Raw genomic sequence first — 20,659 nt, 5'->3', positions numbered from 1 at the left:
CAACCCTCCTGCACAAAGGAATACCATCCCTGGGAGAGTGTAGATCACACTGTTAGATGGTAATGAGATATTGGCCCCACATAGGGAGGGATGAACCAACTGAACATCTGCCCTGCAATTATTTGGAAACGGGGAGGCCCAGAGGCAGACTCCCTGAGTAAGAATGGGGAACAGCTGAACCAGCATGGGAGGCATCAAAGAGCAATTGGAAGCAAGGAAGAAGGTATTTGATTTATTTATAAAAGTGTTTATAGAAAAAAAGCAAGCAGCAGGGGTCACAAATTTGTATGCAGAGCCAACAGTCTTGGGCAAGAGGTGAAACAGATTGATGAAGAAGTGAAAATGGCATCTGAAGTACCTCCTTAGTTTGGGAGTCAAGATACAATTCCCCCTGACTTTCAGAGAGGGCAATAGGGTAGTAATTAATCTCTGGGTACTGTGCTTGATTGAGCTGTTCAATCCTTTTTTTCAACTTCAATATCTCTGACTCAATCTTGAACCACCACATCAGTATAATCAATGGGCAGGGCATAGTTCCAATAGATGTTTTGTCCAGTGATAACCATAGCATTGGGGAGGGACCATATTACCTCCTTTTAAGGAGGGCAGGGCCAAAAATAAATAATAATAATAATAATGATGATGATGATGATGAGGAGGAGGAGGAGGAGGAGGAGGACAGGGCCTTGCTATGCCATTGTGGACTGTCATCCAGTAGGTTTTATTATCCATTTTATGACTGCACTGTTGGGCCTGACCATAGCAAACTATGGTCATGGTAGGATAAAAGGCAGTACAGGTACATGGCCCCAGCCTATCATTTACTGTAGAAATGATTTCAGGTTTTACAATACATACTCACTTTTACTAGCTGTACTTACTGGTCAGGCCTCAGTAAAAGATATGTACTTAGTCCTACTGTAGTTTGATGTCCCAGAGCAGGCAGTACTCAAGGTGGACTTCCCATTCTCTGAGGAGTAGAGAAATGGGTAATTGATGGAGGTATTTAGGAGAGTGGGAATGGGAGAAGAGGAGAGAAGGGGTGTTGCTACTGGAATGTAAAGTGAATAAATAAATTAATGAATGAAAAAGTTCTAGGAGATTAAAAAAAATCAAAGTAGTAGTTAAGTTATTTTTAAATAAGTTTGGAAGTTTAGATTCAGGTTGCATCAGTCAGACCACTTGTTACTCCCAAACTCTACTCTGTTTTTCTCTTCCAGAATACATATATTAAAGATAACTACTTTGTAATTCAGCAAGACATTCAATACCAATGGCAATTTTGCATCTAGTCATGGCTATAAGACTAAATTCTTAACAGGTTTTGCTCAATAGTGTTGTGTATAGCCAGTACCTAAATTACTAAAGAAGATAATATCCATCTCTTTTTATTTTCTTTCCAAAGAAAAATATAGAAATAAAAAGAAAGACTTTCAGTACTTCAAGAAATGACAGAAGCAGACAGTAGAAGTGGACATGTACCCTAGCATAACATCTAAAATCATAGTAATATAGACAGTATGTCTTTACACTTCCACACGAGCTCCTACTATTTGAAAAACAATATTTATGTATGTCTGCATATTTTGTTTCCTTTTAGATATTTCTATTATTTGTTGGTTTCCATAAGATATGTTTGAAAATAACCAACCTTTTACCCAATTCCACTCATAACCACCGACCTATACTATCCCAACTTTGGATTTTACTTTTTCTTCCTCCTGTCACATATGGTCCACTGTGTGCCTCTACCAAGATAGTCCTGCAAGTAGACCCTGTGCTGTTTTGTAGTTTAACTGCCCAGGGTCACATCATTAAAGAAAACTGACTTTCCTTCTTCCAGAAGTTTTTACCTCCTAGTCCATATGTGCTCAAACTTTGCCTGGCTTAAGATTGTGCTGATCTTTTGCATGCTATCAAAATGAGAGTATGTACATATGTGTAAGTGCCATTTGGTGTCCAGAAAACACTGTTTTCTTCATTTTACCTACCACCTAGGCCTCTTATAATCTCCTCTTTTTCACAAAGATCCTTGAGCCCTGGGGAGAAGATTCTGTACATTCCAATTAAGACTAAAAATTCCACAGCCCCTTATTCTCCACATGTTAGCCATATTTTGTATTCTTTAGCAGACTAGCATTATTGTTCCATATTAACTCTGATATAAGGAAACTCTAGTCAACCAAAAATAACAAATTCATTCTCACCCCCTTTCTCAAAAGTTAATATCTCCTTGTTATATTTAAATGTTGGTGAGGTTTAATTGCCATCTTCTGGTTTAGAGTGGTTGAGGAAATTAGTATATTTTAGTTAAAATTTGAAGGAGCCTGTAATTTACAAAATGTTCAGTGAGAATATTGCCTGAAGATTTCAAGTAAGTCAACTGGATCATGCTCTAAACTATAAGAGACCATGAGAATATGAACAAAAATTACCTAGAAAATAGCCAGTATCATTAACAAAAAGAAAATGAGACTATCTTGTAACATTTAGTTTAACTGGAGTCATGTAAGTTATAAAACACAATGAGTGACCCATGATGCAAACACAAAGAAATGTCCCTGACCAGAAAAGTGTGTACAATAGTAAACCATTGCCTGGAGCCATTAAATATGGGACAATTTTTGCTACATAATAGATAAATGATTAATTATATAAACTGTATAAATCTCTAATTAGAAATAGGTGTTGCGCAGACTTCAATTTCTCAGTGGCTTTCTTGAAGGCATTATGAACCTCTTTATTCCTTAAGCTATAGACAACTGGGTTCAACATCGGAATTACTATGGTATAGAAAACAGATGCCATTTGATCATTGTCCATGGAATGACTAGAACTGGGCTGTAGATACATGAAGATTATAGTTCCATAAAATATGGTGACAGCAGTGAGGTGGGATGCACAAGTAGAGAAGGCCTTCTTCCGTCCTTCTGCTGAACGCATCCTCAGAATAGCAATGAATATAAATGCATAGGAGTTCAAGATAATTATCAGAGAAAACAAGACATTGAAGGATGTTATGATAAAGAGCACAATCTCATTTGTATATATATCAGAGCAGGAAAGATTTAAAATTGGAGGGATATCACAAAAAAAGTGATGAATCACATTGGAATGGCAGAAGGAGAGATCAAAGATAAACCCAATGTAGATAGAAGATTCAGCTAAACTGAACACATAACAGCCAATCACCATGTAAGCACACATACTAGCTGTCATAGTTGTGGTGTAATGTAAGGGCTTGCACACTGCAGCATGCCTGTCAAAAGCCATGACAGCAAGTAGGAAGCAGTCAACACTGGCAAAAGTCACAAAGAAGAACATTTGAGTAACACATCCTCCATAGGAGATAACTTTATCCCCTGTGAGAAGCCCAGCCATCACATTTGGAGTCACAGAGGAGGAGTAAACACAGTCTGCCAAAGAGAGCTGACTGAGGAAAATATACATGGGGGTGTGGAGGCAGGAGTCCAGCCAGATCAACACCATCATGCCCAGGTTCCCAATCAGTGTGATAAGATAGATGAGACTGAACATTATGAACAGAGGGACTTGCAGCTCTGGGTTGTCAGTTAATCCCAAGAGTATGAATTCATTCATTCTACTGCTGTTGGCCATATACATTTTGATATTGTATTTACCTGTCAAAAGTAAGAAAGAACATGAACAATTTGCTGAAGTATGTCTTTCCCAGAGTGCATGAGCCCCTGGGTTCAATCCTCAGTAACCCTCACAAGTAAACACATGATAAAACAGAGAAAAATAATGTAAAGAGTTTGAGGTTTAAATTGCTCAGAATACTTCTTAACGTATAGTTAACAAACAATGAACAACAATAATAACATACTAAATATATATGATGCTTTTAATAACAGAAATAATGTGTACACATGTTATTGGAAAAAAGAAAATGAGAAAAAGAAAAAATATTTGAACTCTATTACTCAAGCAGTCAATGTAGGCAATCAATCTTCTAACTATAGTTCAAAAAAATTAAGCAAAATAAAACTTTCACAAATATTGAATAATAAACAGAGAATTGTGTTTCAAAAGTAATAAGAAGCAGAAATTTTGAAATGCCATCTTGTGCTATAACATAACCTGTTGAAGTTCAGGTTTGATCACTTACCTTAGTTGGGTACATAATCTGATTATAAAATAACCTCCTTAGTGTATTAAACCCATGGGAAATATCTGTTGAAAATATAATAAAGTTTCATCAGCAAGAATATAATACCAGCATAATTCAGTTTTTGGTCTCTTACTCTCTTGTTCCACATAAAATCCATAAGCATACAGTTAGGGTACTCTTTAACATGTACCCTCAAAGCATTCTCAGTCACTAGCTCCAGGAGAGCCTCTATCAATTGGGTCACATTTGAAAAGAACTGAGACTTCATATTAGTTCCTGGGAATGTTGGGGAAAAAATCTCATCTGATATGCAAATATGGGAGCTTAAAGATGGTGGGGATGAAGGGTAAATATTAAAGTTTTGCCTTTTTTAAATATAGAGAAAATTCATGCAGAGACTACATCTTTTTCAGTTATTCATTATTTCTTTCTTCTCTGAAATTTTCACGTGTGTTTGTAAGTCATTCCTGTTATTCTGTCCTACTGCCATTTCTTACCTTCTTTTGACAGGAACCAATCATTCCTCCTCTCTATTTGTTCCTTTCCCAGATTCATAACTTAATTTTGTTTGTGACATATCCAGTTTATCCAGGGCTATCTGAGTGACCGTTGGATTAGATATATGCATTGCAATTTAGTGAGATTACAAGGGGTATAAAACTGAAGGCAATAACTGTTCTTTTTTTTAATCTATCAGCAAGAGTTAACCACTGAGGGTTAAGGCCCCATATACCCTTCTTCCATACATAACTGGTTATCAATGTGTCTGTTTTTAACCCTAAGGATAACAATAGCATCAATCTTCTTTGTGCCAGACACTGTTGTCCTAAGTTTTATAGATTCATACTCCACAAATTCTATATTTGAGTATAAGAACCTAAACAATATATTTTGATATTATAAGGTTATTTCTCTGTGCCTTGCCTTACTGTACTTAAAATAGAGCTGAACATATAAAAGAGTGTCATTCTATCTAGCAAGCAAAAAACAGGAATATTGTGAAGTCACTCCTACCTGGGTGACAGAGTGAGACCAAGGCTTGCTTGAGTAACTCAGCAAGATGCTATCTAAAACTAAAAGTAATAAAAACAGTGGTTGGGAGCAGCACAGGGTGATAAAGAGTTTCTCTGCCATGAACAACACCCTGGGTTTACTTCCCAGAATCACAAAAACAATAATTAGAGACTTGTGACTATAAATATGAAGAGATGGGGGGTGTGAAATAAATGAAGGTACAGAATGATTCAAGAATTCTTTGCATGGAAACTAATCCAAGGTAGCAAAATGTGCCTGAGCATTAGGTTATAAACTACATCTTGGAATTCGGTTTTTGGCTTAATAACTTTACTTAATTACTTTTTTTATTTAATAACTTCTAAATTCTCCAAAAAAAATTTCCTCTGAAAAACATGAAGATATAAGATGCCACATAGCTATTGTAAAAATATACACCCATACACTTGAGTATCTGTAGGATATACAATCAAAACCCAGAAAAGCCTTGGTTGATTTTTCTTCCTGTTCTTGTGCCTATCATGCAGCATACACACCACATAAGCAGTCTATTATTTATTAGGAAAAAATACTGAAGAAATATTCATAATTCTGTACAACAGCTATTTGAAGAGCAATCCCACTAAGAATTTAAGCATCTCTAATGATGCCTGATCAGAGATGCCACATAAAATATCCGAACAGAAAAGACTTCTCATACATTTTTGTTGCTATTTTCATAAGAATTTATTCTTATAATTTATATTTTAAATTAAGTTCAATACAGATAGTCTGAGTAGCTTTCTTTAAGAATTGCCTTGAACCATTTTTATGTCTAAAAACATTTTAATTATACTATGCTTACTCTTTTTGAAACATAGCCAAGAATAATAACCAACATAATAACATTTAAACATAATTGAAATATATTTATTGTTATACTTATGTTATTAATATGCACTGTTCTCTCCATGAATTTTTCTTACATGAGTCTTTGAGAATAAAGCTATTGCAGGTTGTTAAAACATAATATTTTCAAATCAAAAGACATAATCCACTAATGCATATGGACAGTAAATAATGGATTAAACCAGCAATTTTTTAAATGATGTTAAATGACCCTGGTATTATTAGTAATGGTTTCTAACACAAATAACTGGTATTATATTACACTGCTCTGCTTAAAGTTTTCAAATACTACCTTACTTAAGACAAAAGAATCATAAAATGGATTTCAAATGTAAAAAATGCAGGAGTATATGGTAGTTTCATGTATTTTATGAATATATCCATGATAGTGTGTGTGTATATGTAGACATAGATTGAATAGATAGATGATAGATAGATAGATAGATAGATAGATAGATAGATAGATAGATAATACATAGATGATAGATAGATAGATAGATAGATAGATAGATAGATGTGTTTCCCTGTCACAATATAAATTGTACTTCTAGCTATAAATTCCATATTCACAGACCACTTGATCATGAGGCTAAAAAAGCTCATGTAGGGTTTTGCAAGAATGTTGCTTTAGAAATGCATGCTAAGTAGTTTTACAGACAGTTAAGTACTTGATTATGGATAGACTTCATTTGTGTGTTCATCATGTCAAAATTCACTTACTGAGCATGCTCCATGTTCTCAACATTGTCTTAAAAATAGATTTGAAAGAGAATGATATCATCTTCTATTTGGAAGTAGAGGAAACAGTTGTATTTTTAGGCTCCTTGTGAAAAGTATGAACTCAGAAGGATATTACATGCCAGAAGGCTAAACTCTGATCATTCCATAGGAAAATAGTTACCATTGCAACTTTATACAAAAGTTCTTCTGTTTCTACAGTCTGAACAAAGCAAAACTTAAAGCTAGAAACCTACCTTTTTTAAGGAAGGTGGCACTGTGTCACTTGGGATTCAAATTGGAAGTACCTCTCAAAGAAAGATCCTTTTGAAGAAGTTATGCCCTAATGACTAGTTTAAAAAATTCTCCAGAGATAGGCAGATACAAGGAAAAGGTGATTATTATGTGATGGTTACAGAATAGACTCTAACATGGCACACAGAGCTGCTGTGAGAAAAAATAGACAGAAGACTGACAGCACTCTGTAAAGCAGCAGGTAACCCCAGTAGGAAGAAGCACATCATTGTGAACTTGAATATGAATTTTAATTGGATATTTGTTTGAGCTGGATGTTGCTTCAGACTCATTAATATCCAACTGTGAGATAAAAGTTTACAAAATAGCAATGTATATTTTTAAGAAATGAACACCAAAAGGCCCTTGGCACACAGATTGTTTCTTCTAAAATTATGTCATACATATTCATGTTGGATGCCAAACACCTATCTTATATATGCATAAAATTTGCAGAGAAATGGGTACCTAAAAGGACATCCACAGGCCTTCATTCTATTTACCTAGAGAAGTAGTAATTACATTTTCTATAGAGACCTACCCACATCAGCTTGTTGAGGAATAATAGACGTGTGTGTGTGTGTGTGTGTGTGTGTGTGTGTGTGTGTGTGTGTCTGTGTGTGTGTGTCTGTGTGTCCATCCATTCATTTGTCTGTTTGTGTCTGTATGTGTCTCTGTGTATGTCCGTCTGTGCCTGTGTTTTATTGTGTAGCTAAGCCATACAATAAAATATTTCCCCTTTAGAGAGAGGGGGAACATTCATAAGATTTGGGAAGCTATCAAAACTTACAATTGTATGAGAGTTTACAAGTCACAAAGTTTAGAAAGTTACAAAATTCATGATTCTTGAACCATACATTATATAAATATCTAGTTATAAGCAGAAGAGAAATTTGTGGCTGTCTGCAAATTATATTCAGATTTTGTGTTTTCATTGATCTAGAGCAGAATTTTAGTCATGCAGCTGCCTTTGAATATCCCATGATTTGAGGCTATAAGCAACCTCTCATCCTGCTCCTATTAGAGCCTGCAATATACTCACTTCTTCACCAGGATAAATTTTGGGGGGCATCAGTTTTTGGTCTGTTTCTGGTGCTCTGTCTTGAGTGAAAAGATATTAATTCATGTCTCTCAAAGACAAGTCATGAATAATGATTAAACTTTTATTCAGTTAAATATTATTTTTATGATTATTTTAGCAATATGTTGCTGATTTCAGAAAATTAATTTGAAAATAAGAATCCTTATACACTGCTGATGGCAATAAAAAATCAATGTGTCCACTATAGAACTCAATATAGAAATTAATTAAAAGACATTCAAATATCTTGAAGTAACTCTAACAAAACATGAGAAAGATCTGTATGACAAGAACTTCAAGTTTCTCAAGAAAAAAATTGAAGAAGACCTCAGAAAATGGAGAGATCTTCCATGCTCATGGATTAAAATAGTAAAAAAAAAAAATCGCTATCCTATAAAAAGCAATGTACAGATTCAATGAAATCCCCATCAAAATTTCAACCCAATCTTTCAGAGACATCAAAAGAGCAATTCTCAACTTCATATGAAAAAAACATAGAATAGCAAAAACTATTCTTAACAATGAAAGAACTTCTAAGGGAATTACCATCCCTGACCTCAAGCTGTATTACAGAACAATGGCCAGCAGAATGAATAGAAATATGCAACCTCAGGAGGAAAGAGGTTGGGGGACCCTCTCTGGAAACCTGGAAAGTAAGAGATTCTCAGGACTCAGAGGGAGGGACCTTAGATGAAATACCCAACATTGAGGAGAGGGAACTTGTAGAGTCTACCTCCAGTAGAAAGACAGAGCAACAAGTGGAGGGATGGAGTTGCCATCTCACAATCAAAAACTCTGACCCAGAATAGTCCCTGTCTAAAAGACCCACAGGGACAAAAAGTGGAGAAGAGACTAAGACAAAGGACATCCAGTGTCTAGCCCAAACTGGGATCCAAGTCAAAGGCAGGATCCAAGGCCTGACACTATTACTGATACTATGGTATGCTTACAGACAGGAGCCTAACATGGCTGCCCTCCTAGAGGCACAACAAGAAGCTAACTGAGACAGATGCAAATAGTTGTACCCAACCAATGGATTGTTTGGGACACCTGTGGTTGAATGATAAAAAAACTGGAAAAAGTTAAGGTGGAGGGCAAGCCTATAGGAAGACCAGCAGTCTCAATTAACCTGGACCCTTGAGATAGCTCAGACACTGAGCCATCAACCAAGCAGCATACATTAGCTAGTATGAGGCCCCCAAAACATATACAGCAGAGGACTGCCTTGTCTAGCCTCTGTGAGTGAAGAAGCACCTAAGAAGTCTAGCCTCTGCGAGTGAAGAAGCACCAAGAGACTTGAGGCATGAGGAAGAGAGGTGGGATGTTGTGGTGTTGAAGACATCCTCTTGGAGATGGGGGTGGGGGAAGAATGGTATGAGGAATTGTTGGAGGGCAGACCAGAAGGAGGGTATAATGACTGGACTGTAAGAAAAGAGATTAATGATAGCCTTTTTTGAAAAGAGACATTGAAAGTAAAACTACCTTAGGATCTTGATACACTACTCTTAGTTTTATAGAGTATCCCCCAAAACAAATTCACTTTGATATAAAGATACATTCATAGTCATGTTTATTGATAATCTGTTCAAAAGAGCTGAGTAATATAATTAGCTGAAGTATCTATCAACAAATTAATAAACTATGATAAATAAATAATGATAGATGATACATAGATGATAGATAAAATTATGTACTATTCAACTTTAAAGCAAGGGTAATTCATATCACTTCAAAATTTTAAAACTATCAGTCATGAAACTGAAAGCAACCATTCTCATCAACACATATCTCTCATATGTGATATTTAGAGGTAAAAATACATGAGAATAAAAGAAGGTCATTATATATGAGTAAGGGGTAAAGAAGCTAATAATGAATAACAGTGGAAGTATATACGACCAAAATAGAGTGAAGACATAAACTGAAATGTTGTGTATATACTTTTGTAGATACTAATTATTATTGCTAAAAAAAAAGATTTCCTAATATACATTACCAATTTGTTTCTTCTACATTTCTTTGGTTGATTTAAATATTATTTATCATAGTAAGTATTCCTATGACATTTTTGTTCATGAATTAATTTTTCTATAGCTGTGTCTACTTTTATTACATTATCTAGTTCCCTTGATCTACCCCACACCCCACATACCCTTTCTATGAAGTAAATCTAGCACTCTCAGCTTTTTTATTCTTGCTTTTATACTATATAAAAGAAGGCATGTGATAACCATCTTTCTGAAACTGCATTATTTCTCTCAACCTGATTATTTATAGTGCCCAGCTTTCTCCTTACAGTGTTATAATTTCTTATTTTGGGCTGCATCGAAATTTACTGTGCCTACTACCATGTTTTCTTTACACATACCCCTGTTGTAGGACACATAGACTGAGACTAGAGATTGGCTTCTGAGAATAGAGGGTCAAAAAATGAGTGTGCAAGTGTCACTTATATATGCTCAGAATCATATTAAAAGCAATCTCCAGGCCTGGCAGTGGTGGCACACGCCTTTAATCCCAGCACTTGGGAGGCAGAGGCAGGTGGATTTCTGAGTTCAAACTCAGCCTGCTCTACAGAGTGAGTTCCAGGACAGCCAAGGGTATACAGAGAAATTCTGTCTCAAAAAAAAAAAAAAAAACAATCTCCATATTTCATGGGCTTATGCATATAACTTCCAATAAAGGAAACACAAAAGAAATTTTATGTTCAAAAGAAAGAGAGATGGGGTTTTGTGAAGTATATTTCTTTTGTATAAATATGTCTGTGTTTTAATAGAACCTTCATTCCAAAGTGAGAATGTCTCAACACAGAGAATAGTGCATTTCACATTGCTGCACTATGTACTGATGTTTGAGAAGTAGATTGTTTTGGGCCACTATTTGTTTTCTAATTTTAGCATTTTAGATCAGCCAAATTATTCTAATGTTGCCAGACTATACCACCTTATGAATATAAACTTTCTGCTTCTCCTTTTTCCAAGAGTTGGTCACTTTTTCTTCAGATATGAATTACAAGTAAGGTATAAGACTTGCAGTAACCCATAGAGATGATATTTTTGAAGGACAATTTTTAGGCTTAGGCTTGAAGAAGTCTTTTACTCTACTTTCAGAATTTTGAAATACTCTCCCGATTGTGTCTGCCAACAAGCTGGCCCAGACACCATAGAATAAGGTAGAGATAAAGAAAACATACCCAGAAAATACTAATGTCCACCACAAATAAAATAGTGAAACTACCTTAGCTTTTCAAGTTCAGTAGACCTCATATAATATAAAGAACCTCATGAGTGAATATAAATATAAATAGAAGAATGTCAGTGTTCATATGATAACATAAATACTCAAATATTGTCTTAAGCCATTAAATCTTAAGGAACCTTGTTACACAACAATAGATTACTGATTAACCATACAGATTTTAAATCTCCGGAAACAAAGTTAAGTGCTGACAAGCCTTTCATCCCTGTACTTAGGAAGCAGAGGCTAGTGGATCTCTGTGAGTTCAAGGGCAGCCTGCTCTACATCATGAGTTCCAAGTCAACCATGGCTACATAGTAAGATCTTGTTTCCAAAAACCAAGGTCATCAAAGCTAAAAGAAAAAAAAGTGATAAGGGCACTGAAAAGTTACCCTTGCACACAAAGCAACTAGTTTTGCTATTTTTCACTGTCCTGTTAATCTTGTTGAGCCATCTGAAGTATAGTCTGCATTACTTTAAAGACTTTCTTTTGGTTTTTTATATGTATTGATGTGCATTTCTATCTTTTAAAACAGGGATATATCGCAGCTGGTGAAGAACATGTCTAACATGCAGAAAGCCCTGTGCCCTATACCCCACCAGAGGAAACAGAACATAAAGCCACACCTTTGTGCTTTTGATGGCTCACACCTATTATCAATACTTAAGATAGACAGAGGTAAGAGGATCAGAGAATTTCAGCGTCAATATTTACAATATGGTGAGTTTGAGACTAGTGTGAATTACAGGAGACTATGTCTAAAATAGATGGGGGAAAACATAGGAAGAGATGGCTAAGTGTCAGCAGGAAAGCATGTTTAAAGGGGATCATTGAAGTGTCTTTCCTTCTGACAGAGATGGAAGAAAGCAGGAAGTTACATATACACTGTCAGATTTGCAATAATTCAGCTTAGTAACTTTGCATTATTAGCAAGTTCCAAATGACTACCACCAAGGGGCAGTAAAACCTTTGGTATTAAGTAAAAATAATTAAGTCATTAAGAAAAGGATGTGATACTTTAGCAAAAAAAAAAAAATAGAAGAAACCAAAATAATACTTAGATGAAAGGTTTAATATTTTATCAACATGTTTTTCAAAATCATGGTTCAGCTGTTTTCAATAAAATACATAATCTTTTTTAAAGAAATTAGGAGCTCAACAAAGTGTTCATTTTCTCAACAACTTTCTTGAAAGCATTATGAACTTCTTTATTCCTTAAGCTATAGACAACTGGATTCAACATGGGAACTACTATGGTATAGAAAACAGATGCCATTTGGTCATTGTCCATGGAATGACTAGAACTGGGCTGTAGGTACATGAAGATAACTGTTCCATAGAATATGGTGACAGCAGTGAGGTGGGATGCACAAGTAGAGAAGGCCTTCTTCTGTCCTTCTGCTGAACGCATCCTCAGAATAGCAATGAATATGAATGCATAGGAGGTCAGGATAACTATCAGAGCAAAGAAGACATTGAATGAAGCTAAGATAAAGAGCACAATCTCATTCACATAGATATCAGAACAAGAAAGAGCCAAGATTGGAGGTATATCACAGAAAAAGTGATGGACCACATTAGCACAGCAGGGGAGGGAGAAGGTGAATCCAGTATGTATAGCAGACTCAAACAAACCCCAGGCATAACAGGCAATCACCATGCGAGCACACACACTAGCTGTCATAGTTGTGGTATAATGTAAGGGCTTGCACACTGCAGCATGCCTATCAAAAGCCATGACAGCAAGTAGGAAGCAGTCAACACTGGCAAAAGCCACAAAGAAGAACATTTGAGCAACACATCCTCCATAGGAGATAACTTTATCCCCTGTGAGAAGCCCAGCCATCACTTTTGGAGTCACAGAGGAGGAGTAAACACAGTCTGCCAGAGAGAGCTGACTGAGGAAAATATACATGGGAGTGTGGAGGCGGGAGTCCAGCCAGATCAACACCATCATGCCCAGGTTCCCAATCAGAGTGATGAGATAGATGAGACTGAACGTTATGAACAGAGGGACTTGCAGCTCTGGGTTGTTAGTCAATCCCAAAAGTATAAATGTAGTAACCTTAGTGTTATTCTCCAAGTATGACATTTTGAAATTGTGTTTCACCTATAAAAATAAATAAATAAAGCAAAGTAAATATGTTGTTGCTGTACAAGTATTGATGCAAGATCACTCATGTCAATCAAATGACATTATCTGTATAATTTTACTACCACCACAACATTTCCAATACCATTAGACTCTCATAATCCTTTCATTTTTTTATACTGTAATTTCTGGAACTTTCTGTGAGTTGTCTATTAGTTTTCACCATCACTCAGATATTCAATATAACCACTCAGGTATCTTCAAAATATCAACCACATATTCTCACTTAGGATGAAATTTTGTTTCAACAATAAACTCTTCCTGTCTTATTGCCTGAGAACAGTGGTCCATCACTGTCTTTTGTATGTATCATTATGAGAAATGAGATACTCATTCATACAGCTGGAATACATTGTATATCTAAGGAAATGTATTCATCCTTTAACTCTTCACAGATAACAGTCCTCTTTAAAAGACATGCCAAAAAAGTGTATAACACTTATTTATCACTTAAACAAATTGAGCAAACTACACCTGCTACATCCCTTGAGGAAAGCAGTACAGAATAAAACAAAAGGCTTATTTTTACTTATCCCTTTCAACAAAATAAGAAACTGAAGAATTGAGTTAATTAATTGAAAACAAACATTGTATTTTTGTACTTTTGCTGCATTGCATGATTCTTGTGGATATTTTTAAAGGTGATCTAAGACCATACAAGCATTCTGAGAGATAGCATGCGGTAATTATACAGAATATAGTCTGTGGCACTGACCTGTCTGCACTTTGTTCCTGATGCATCCACTTACACATCATGTAACTTTGGCTAAATAGCAACCTTTCTGTACCTCAGTTTAAAATATGAATAAAAATTGTCCATCAAAACTATGCTTGGGGAATGAAAAAAGGTTGATATGTTTAAATCACTAAGGATTCTGCCTCACAGCTAAGACACATTAAATTGTAAGTATAAGATTACTAAACAAATATTTTTATTAATTGAGTAGTAATAATACATAGAGTATCTTGAAGGAAAAAAACAAGCTATCAAAAGAAACTCAACACAAATATTTTAATCATATTTTTAGAGAAACCTTATATGGGTAATTTTTACTTAATTTCAAACTTATTTAAGTATATATATGATTTTAATGAATATAAACAATATGACATTTTACAATGAGATGCTAATTATGCACTGTCCTTTTACTGTATGATAATACTTTGAAAGTTATAAAATTTTACTCAACAGTATAATCACATCATGAAAAGGCCTTCAACTTTATATAATTCTCTTCTTTTAGCTTCCTTAGAATAGTCTATCTATGCCAACTGGTACCACCTCAATTTTCAAAATATACTTTGTATACCTGGCCAAATGAAATAACTCCAAAAATGACGGAATACTATGATTATTCCATTTGGGCTCTTTCACTTCTTTCCACATACAAGCTATGAGTACATTCTGTAATCTTATATCCAAAATACCCTCAAAATTCACTTCCAAGTCACCACCTTTAGGGGAGCCACACCAACCTACACTTACATTTACAGCACAACTGGAAAGAAAGTATCACAATTTAGTCAGTAGGAAAGTTACAACACAGAAACATTAGGATATACAAATATGGACATCTAGAAACAGTGGGTATAAGGACTACATTGAAAACATTATGATTTTGCCTATTCAAATGCAGAGACATGCATATGGAGACTGCCTTTTTCTCTAAAGATAAAACCAGCAACATTCTCCTCTGTGCCCAATACTGTATTGTCTTCAATATAGTATAGTATATTGAAGTACTTCAATATACTAATATATTATACTATATAATATATTATACTGTATACTATACTATTATATACTAGTATAGTAGACTTCAGAATAGTCTTTTTAATAAGCCTGTAATATAAGTTATTTTGTTTTAAATTTTGTTTCTCTATTATTCAATGCACCTAGAATATATATACAAACATATATGATGATAATTATTAGACAGAACATGGCATAATTCTATAAATATAAATTAGCATGACATTGTAAAACCAGCCTGACTATTAGAACCAGTAATTTGTAGTTAAAGTTTTACATTTTCACAAAAATAGTGTGAACATGATTTATAAGTTGTTTTCAAATAGAAAAAAAAATAGCTGCTTTGTAGTTATTGGGAAATCTTTAGTATACTTATATGTTTGAGTATCTGATAAAAACTTAGAGAAGCCTTGGTTAAATTTTGTTTCTGCCTCTAAGTCTACCATGGCACTTAGAACCTACATTACATCAGGAAGTTTTTGGTGTATGAATCAACTTATGAAGAAAAGCTCAACAAAAACAGAACTTAAAGAACAATCCCTAATAAAAAAAATCTAGCAATATCACGAATAATACGTGTTCTGAGATACTACAGAGGTGAAGACTCTTAGAGGAACAAAATAATTCATATTCATTTTATTGGTATTTTAATGGAACTACATTTTATTAATATAATTTCATTCAATATATCTCAATTTACATTCAATATAATATAATATTCTTTAAAATGTTAAAGAGTAAGAGATATTGAGATAACAAATCATATTTGCTGTAAATTAATAAAACTTTCATGAAACATTATTTAAATATTGACAGACAATAGTATATACATGTGTTATAAATGGTTGCATTCTTTAAATCTTTGGCATTAAAGCCCTCTATAACTGTATTATAGATGGGACTTTGGAAATTAAATTTACCAGTTTATTACAGCAAAATATGTTACTTATAGAAAACCATGATCTAATAACATATGATGAATAGTGGATCAAAGTATAACTTTATTGAAAATTTAAGTTCAATATCACTATTACTAAAAACAACTTTTTTTATTAGATATTTTATTTACACTTCAGATGGCATCCCCTTTCCCCATTCCTCCCCACCCCCCTTAGGAAACCCCTATCCCAAGCCCCCTTTTCCTTTTTGCATTTATACATTTTTTAAAAATAATGTTAATCATAGGCTTTATAAGTTTGGAAATGTTCAATCAGAGGTGTAACCCACTGACCAACCTAGATATAACAACTATCTTTGACTAGTGGAGATACTTGAACCTCTGCCTCCCTGTCTCCCCCCTCTTTCTCTCTTTCTTCACCTAACTTCTCCTCTCTTTCTTCTTCTCCTTTTCTTACTCCTTTTCTTCCTCTCAGTACTCCTCCTACCTTAGCTCCTCCTACACATCACCTTTCCTGTTAAAATGAAACTTTTCTCTCAAAATACAATTAGAACATAATTATGCCAATTTGTACCAGTGAGGTACAGGATAGTCCTAATACCCAGTCCATCCTTTTGTTCTATGTATTTGCATACATAATTAATTCAAAGTAAAGCATAAATTAACCATTAATTTCAAATGAAGAAGTAAAGCTCCATGACTTATTTTTTTTTTTTTTTGGTTTGTTTGATTGCTTTGCCATGAATATAAAGTGGTGTGTGTGTGTGTGTGTGTGTGTGTGTGTGTGTGTCCATGTTAGATCATAATATAAAAATTGTATGTCTTGGTCTGTGGGTAAACCAGTCAGGGGTTCCACATCCAGGAAGAACCAGGGAACCAGACCAAGTGGGCAAGGAGTCGGCGAGTGACAAACATACACACACACAAGAGAGTGCTGAATCTGAGTGTAATTCATAAGTGCAAGCATCAAACTCTTAAACAGAAAAAAAGGAAGTTAAGCATTATGCAATAGCCAAAATTGGCCAATTTCACATGGCCAATTTCAACATCAAACAGAAAATAACTTTTCATAAGACCCATCTGGATTCAGATGGTGATTTCACAAAGATGATATCAGTATTGTCTGAGGTTAGTATATTCTTAGATGTTGGTGTCTGTAACCCATTGCCTAACAAACTAACATCCAGCCTTTGAATTGTGTCTCTTAATGCTTTTTTATTATAGCCTTAAAAGAAGGTATCAGGGTGATTATGCCCTAGTGACTCTCTCCAGCCAAATCAAAGTCTGACAAAGAACTCTGGCTCCATTAACCTCTACACATCTATTGCCTTGTCCATCATACACTCCTGCAAATAACAATGAAACAGCTGTTGTACTATACACCTGTAATAGATATTCCTAATGAACTTTGTCCTTTCTAATTGTCTTCCTTTTAGCTGTTTCATTAAAACCTTTTTCTTTTCTAAACTCTCCAGCATTATTTCCTATTGCTCTTATGTAGCCAAACATGAAGTGTTCAATCTGATAGACCCTTCAATCATACCCTTTTCTCCAAACTGAATATTTCCAAAAAAGATTAGTAATACAAGAGATGTGTCACAGAAACACCCCCTCCCAAGTAATAGCAAAAACAAATCTGGGACACATCCTTTTCATGGGCTGCTATGGCTCTCCAGGAGATAGGCTCCCTTTGAAGCACTCACCTCAGGAGTCAGCATCCAAGATTTACTCTTGTCACACAGACTTCACTGGAGGTGCAGTGGCAGTCTTGGTATGCATTCTTTATTACAAAATGTTAATACCTTTTAAGTAAGAGCCTATAAAGAAGTGGTTCTCAACCTGTGGGTAGTGACTTCAGTACTGGCTGATTATTAGATATTTACATTTCCATTCATAACAGCAGCAAAGTTACAGTTATAAAGTAGCAGCAAAATAATTTTATGGTTAGGGTCACCACAACATGAGGAATTGTACTAAAAAGTAGGCTGCTTGAGGACAAGCGCTATTAAGTGTCTTCACAAAGTTAAGCATAACATTTTACACATGTAGAAAATTATATTAATTTTTGCTGTGATAAAACACCATGATCAAAAACAACTTATAAGAGGAAGATTTTATTTGAGCATATGGTTCAAGGAATGCAACAGGCACACATGTTGGCTGGAGCAGAAAGCTGAGCGATTGAATCCTCAACTACAAGCATGAAGCAGAGAGAAAAAACTAGAAATAGGAAAATGCCATATACTTTCAAAACCTGCCCTTGATGGAATACTTCCTCTAGCAAGTCAGCCTGTACTAAACATCCTCTGTGTAGCAGCACCAATTGGGAACCAAGTGTTCAAACTCCTCGACCTATGTGGGACATTGCTCATTCAAATCACCAAGACCACAAAATGTTCAATAAATAGCATTTTCCATTTACTGGTTTGCTCATTGTCTGCCAGCATTACTGAATGCCTTCTCTGTCCTTTTTTCCCTTTCATCATAATTAAGTCTACAAGTATCAGGTTTCACTGTGACACTTCTTTGGTTACATATTTTGTTCACATTCACCCATCTATTCCTATTTCATGTTTTCCCCATTCCTACTAATCTCTCTTTTACCTTTATGTCCTTTTCCTTTCATCTTCTATAGTTATAATATAAAACATGTGATACACATTTTCTTTACAGAAATACTATCTAAATCCCAGAATTTCAAATGACTACAATAATAGTATCTCTTATTGTTTAAATATTGTGATTTTTCCTAGATTTTAACTAAGTGGCGTGAACTCACAGCATAATAGAAAGCTGGTAATATATTGAATTTGTGGTAAATGATTACTCTTGGATCATTACAGAGCTTGCCATATATTTCCACATTCTAAATAAAACACAGACAGGATTGAACTAGGAATTTACCTTCACTTCAAAGAAGATGAAACAGTATCACTTGAGATGCAATTGCAAATCCCATCCAATGAAGGAAAAGGATCCTGCTGAAGAAGTTATTCTTAGTTACCAGTCACAAAAACTGAAGTTCAATAGCAACAGATGGTTAAATAGAAGTTATAAAATGTTCAACCTATCACACAGTCCTGCTATTAGAGCAAGTAGAAGAAAGTCTGAACACTCTGTAAAGCTATGAACAACTTAAGAGAAGGTCATCATTCTAGATACTGACCTCACTCTTAGCTGAGGCATATAATTTTTTAATGCTATAGGCCTATAGTAATATGCAAGTGTGTGTTTAAAAAACCATTTAGCATGGAGCTAAAGAGATGGATCATGAGTTAAGAACATGTTTGGCTCTTTCAGAGTACCTAAGTTTGAGTCCAAATACCTGCCTCAAGAGCCTCCCAACCATCTATAGCTCTAACTCCACTCAATCTGAACCCCCTAGCCTTTGCAGGTGTATATGCTCACATATGCACTCATGAACACAATTAAAGAGTAGCAAAAATGAATCTTTTCAAAAAAAAAAAAAAAAAAAAAAACTGAGAACCACAGCAACCTTTTACCTTAAAACCAATAAATGACCATCAAAAGTCCTTAACTACTCCACTGAAAACTGGGTCAAATTTTGAGATTTTTTGAGATTTTGAGACATTTTGAGACATTTTGAGATTCTAGAATGTCACGCACTGCTATCTGACCAACAGAAAGACGCAATACAACGGAGTCCTTCCCAAAGCAGTTTACTCAGGTTCTCAACAAGATTCTGACAAGCGGCCCAAGCCTTCCCCGTGTCCACCTTAAATCACTGTAGCCAGCCAATGCACTCCGGCCACGTGGCGTCTCTACAGTGACCTACGTCAGATCGGCCCATATCACCACGCAACAACCTCATGCCAAATTAGGACCTGTTTACAACTTGGCGTTCAGGCAGCCAGCGCCATCTTAGGGCAAGGTCAACTGGCGTCTCACACTAGAAAACAATGCAAAGGATCCAGGAAATTTATACAGACATAACATCCTTCAGAGATTACATGCCCAGGAGGACAGACAAATCTCTCATGCAGGTTGCCTAGAGGATCAGCAATTAAACTGTCTGTGGAGACCTATCTCAACTTCATAGAAATAAAAATGATGTGTTAGTATTATCTGTGGTTATTTTTTACTTTCTACATGGAATACTTTTTCTTTTTTTTTTTTTAGTTGAAAGCCTTTCATTTTCAAGGTTTTTTTTCCTTTACCTGCATGCTGTTAATGCCAGATGTTAAAAAGTAACCCTTAAAGCCTCATGGAAAGAATCTGAATTAATTCAGCCACTGTGGAAACCAGTACTGAAGATTCCTCAAAAGAATAAAAATGAAACTATAATATAATCTACATATATGGAGATATGCACTTCTGGGAAGATATGCAAACCACCAAAGTCAACTTACTATAGAGACACTTGTACACCCATGATTACTATAGCACCTCTCACAGTGGTCATTATGAAATCAGCCCACATGGCTATCAGCAGGTGAATGGTAAAGAAAATATCTCTTTTTAACCATAAAGA

The 20,659-nt window shown here is 35.1% G+C and overlaps 2 protein-coding genes across 2 annotated transcripts; both read right to left on the bottom strand.

Moving 5' to 3' along the window:
* Positions 1 to 209: 209 nt before the first annotated feature.
* On the bottom strand, positions 210 to 6,965 carry LOC117722333 (olfactory receptor 5B2-like). Its single transcript, XM_076918135.1, has 3 exons — positions 6,755 to 6,965; positions 4,130 to 4,194; positions 210 to 3,641 (listed from the first exon to the last, which is right to left on the bottom strand). The coding sequence occupies exon 3, from the start codon at positions 3,622 to 3,624 to the stop codon at positions 2,647 to 2,649; it is 978 nt and encodes a 325-aa protein (XP_076774250.1). The 5' UTR covers positions 3,625 to 3,641; positions 4,130 to 4,194; positions 6,755 to 6,965; the 3' UTR covers positions 210 to 2,646.
* Positions 6,966 to 12,418: 5,453 nt separating this feature from the next.
* Positions 12,419 to 20,062, bottom strand: LOC117721586 (olfactory receptor 5B2-like). Its single transcript, XM_034520374.2, has 3 exons — positions 19,904 to 20,062; positions 19,072 to 19,145; positions 12,419 to 13,474 (listed from the first exon to the last, which is right to left on the bottom strand). Exon 3 carries the CDS (start codon positions 13,454 to 13,456, stop codon positions 12,512 to 12,514), a length of 945 nt encoding a protein of 314 aa, XP_034376265.1. The 5' UTR covers positions 13,457 to 13,474; positions 19,072 to 19,145; positions 19,904 to 20,062; the 3' UTR covers positions 12,419 to 12,511.
* Positions 20,063 to 20,659: the final 597 nt, after the last annotated feature.

This window comes from Arvicanthis niloticus, chromosome 1 (assembly GCF_011762505.2).
Source record: "Arvicanthis niloticus isolate mArvNil1 chromosome 1, mArvNil1.pat.X, whole genome shotgun sequence".
Taxonomy (NCBI): domain Eukaryota; kingdom Metazoa; phylum Chordata; class Mammalia; order Rodentia; family Muridae; genus Arvicanthis; species Arvicanthis niloticus.
This window is presented reverse-complemented; position numbering and strand designations above follow the sequence as displayed.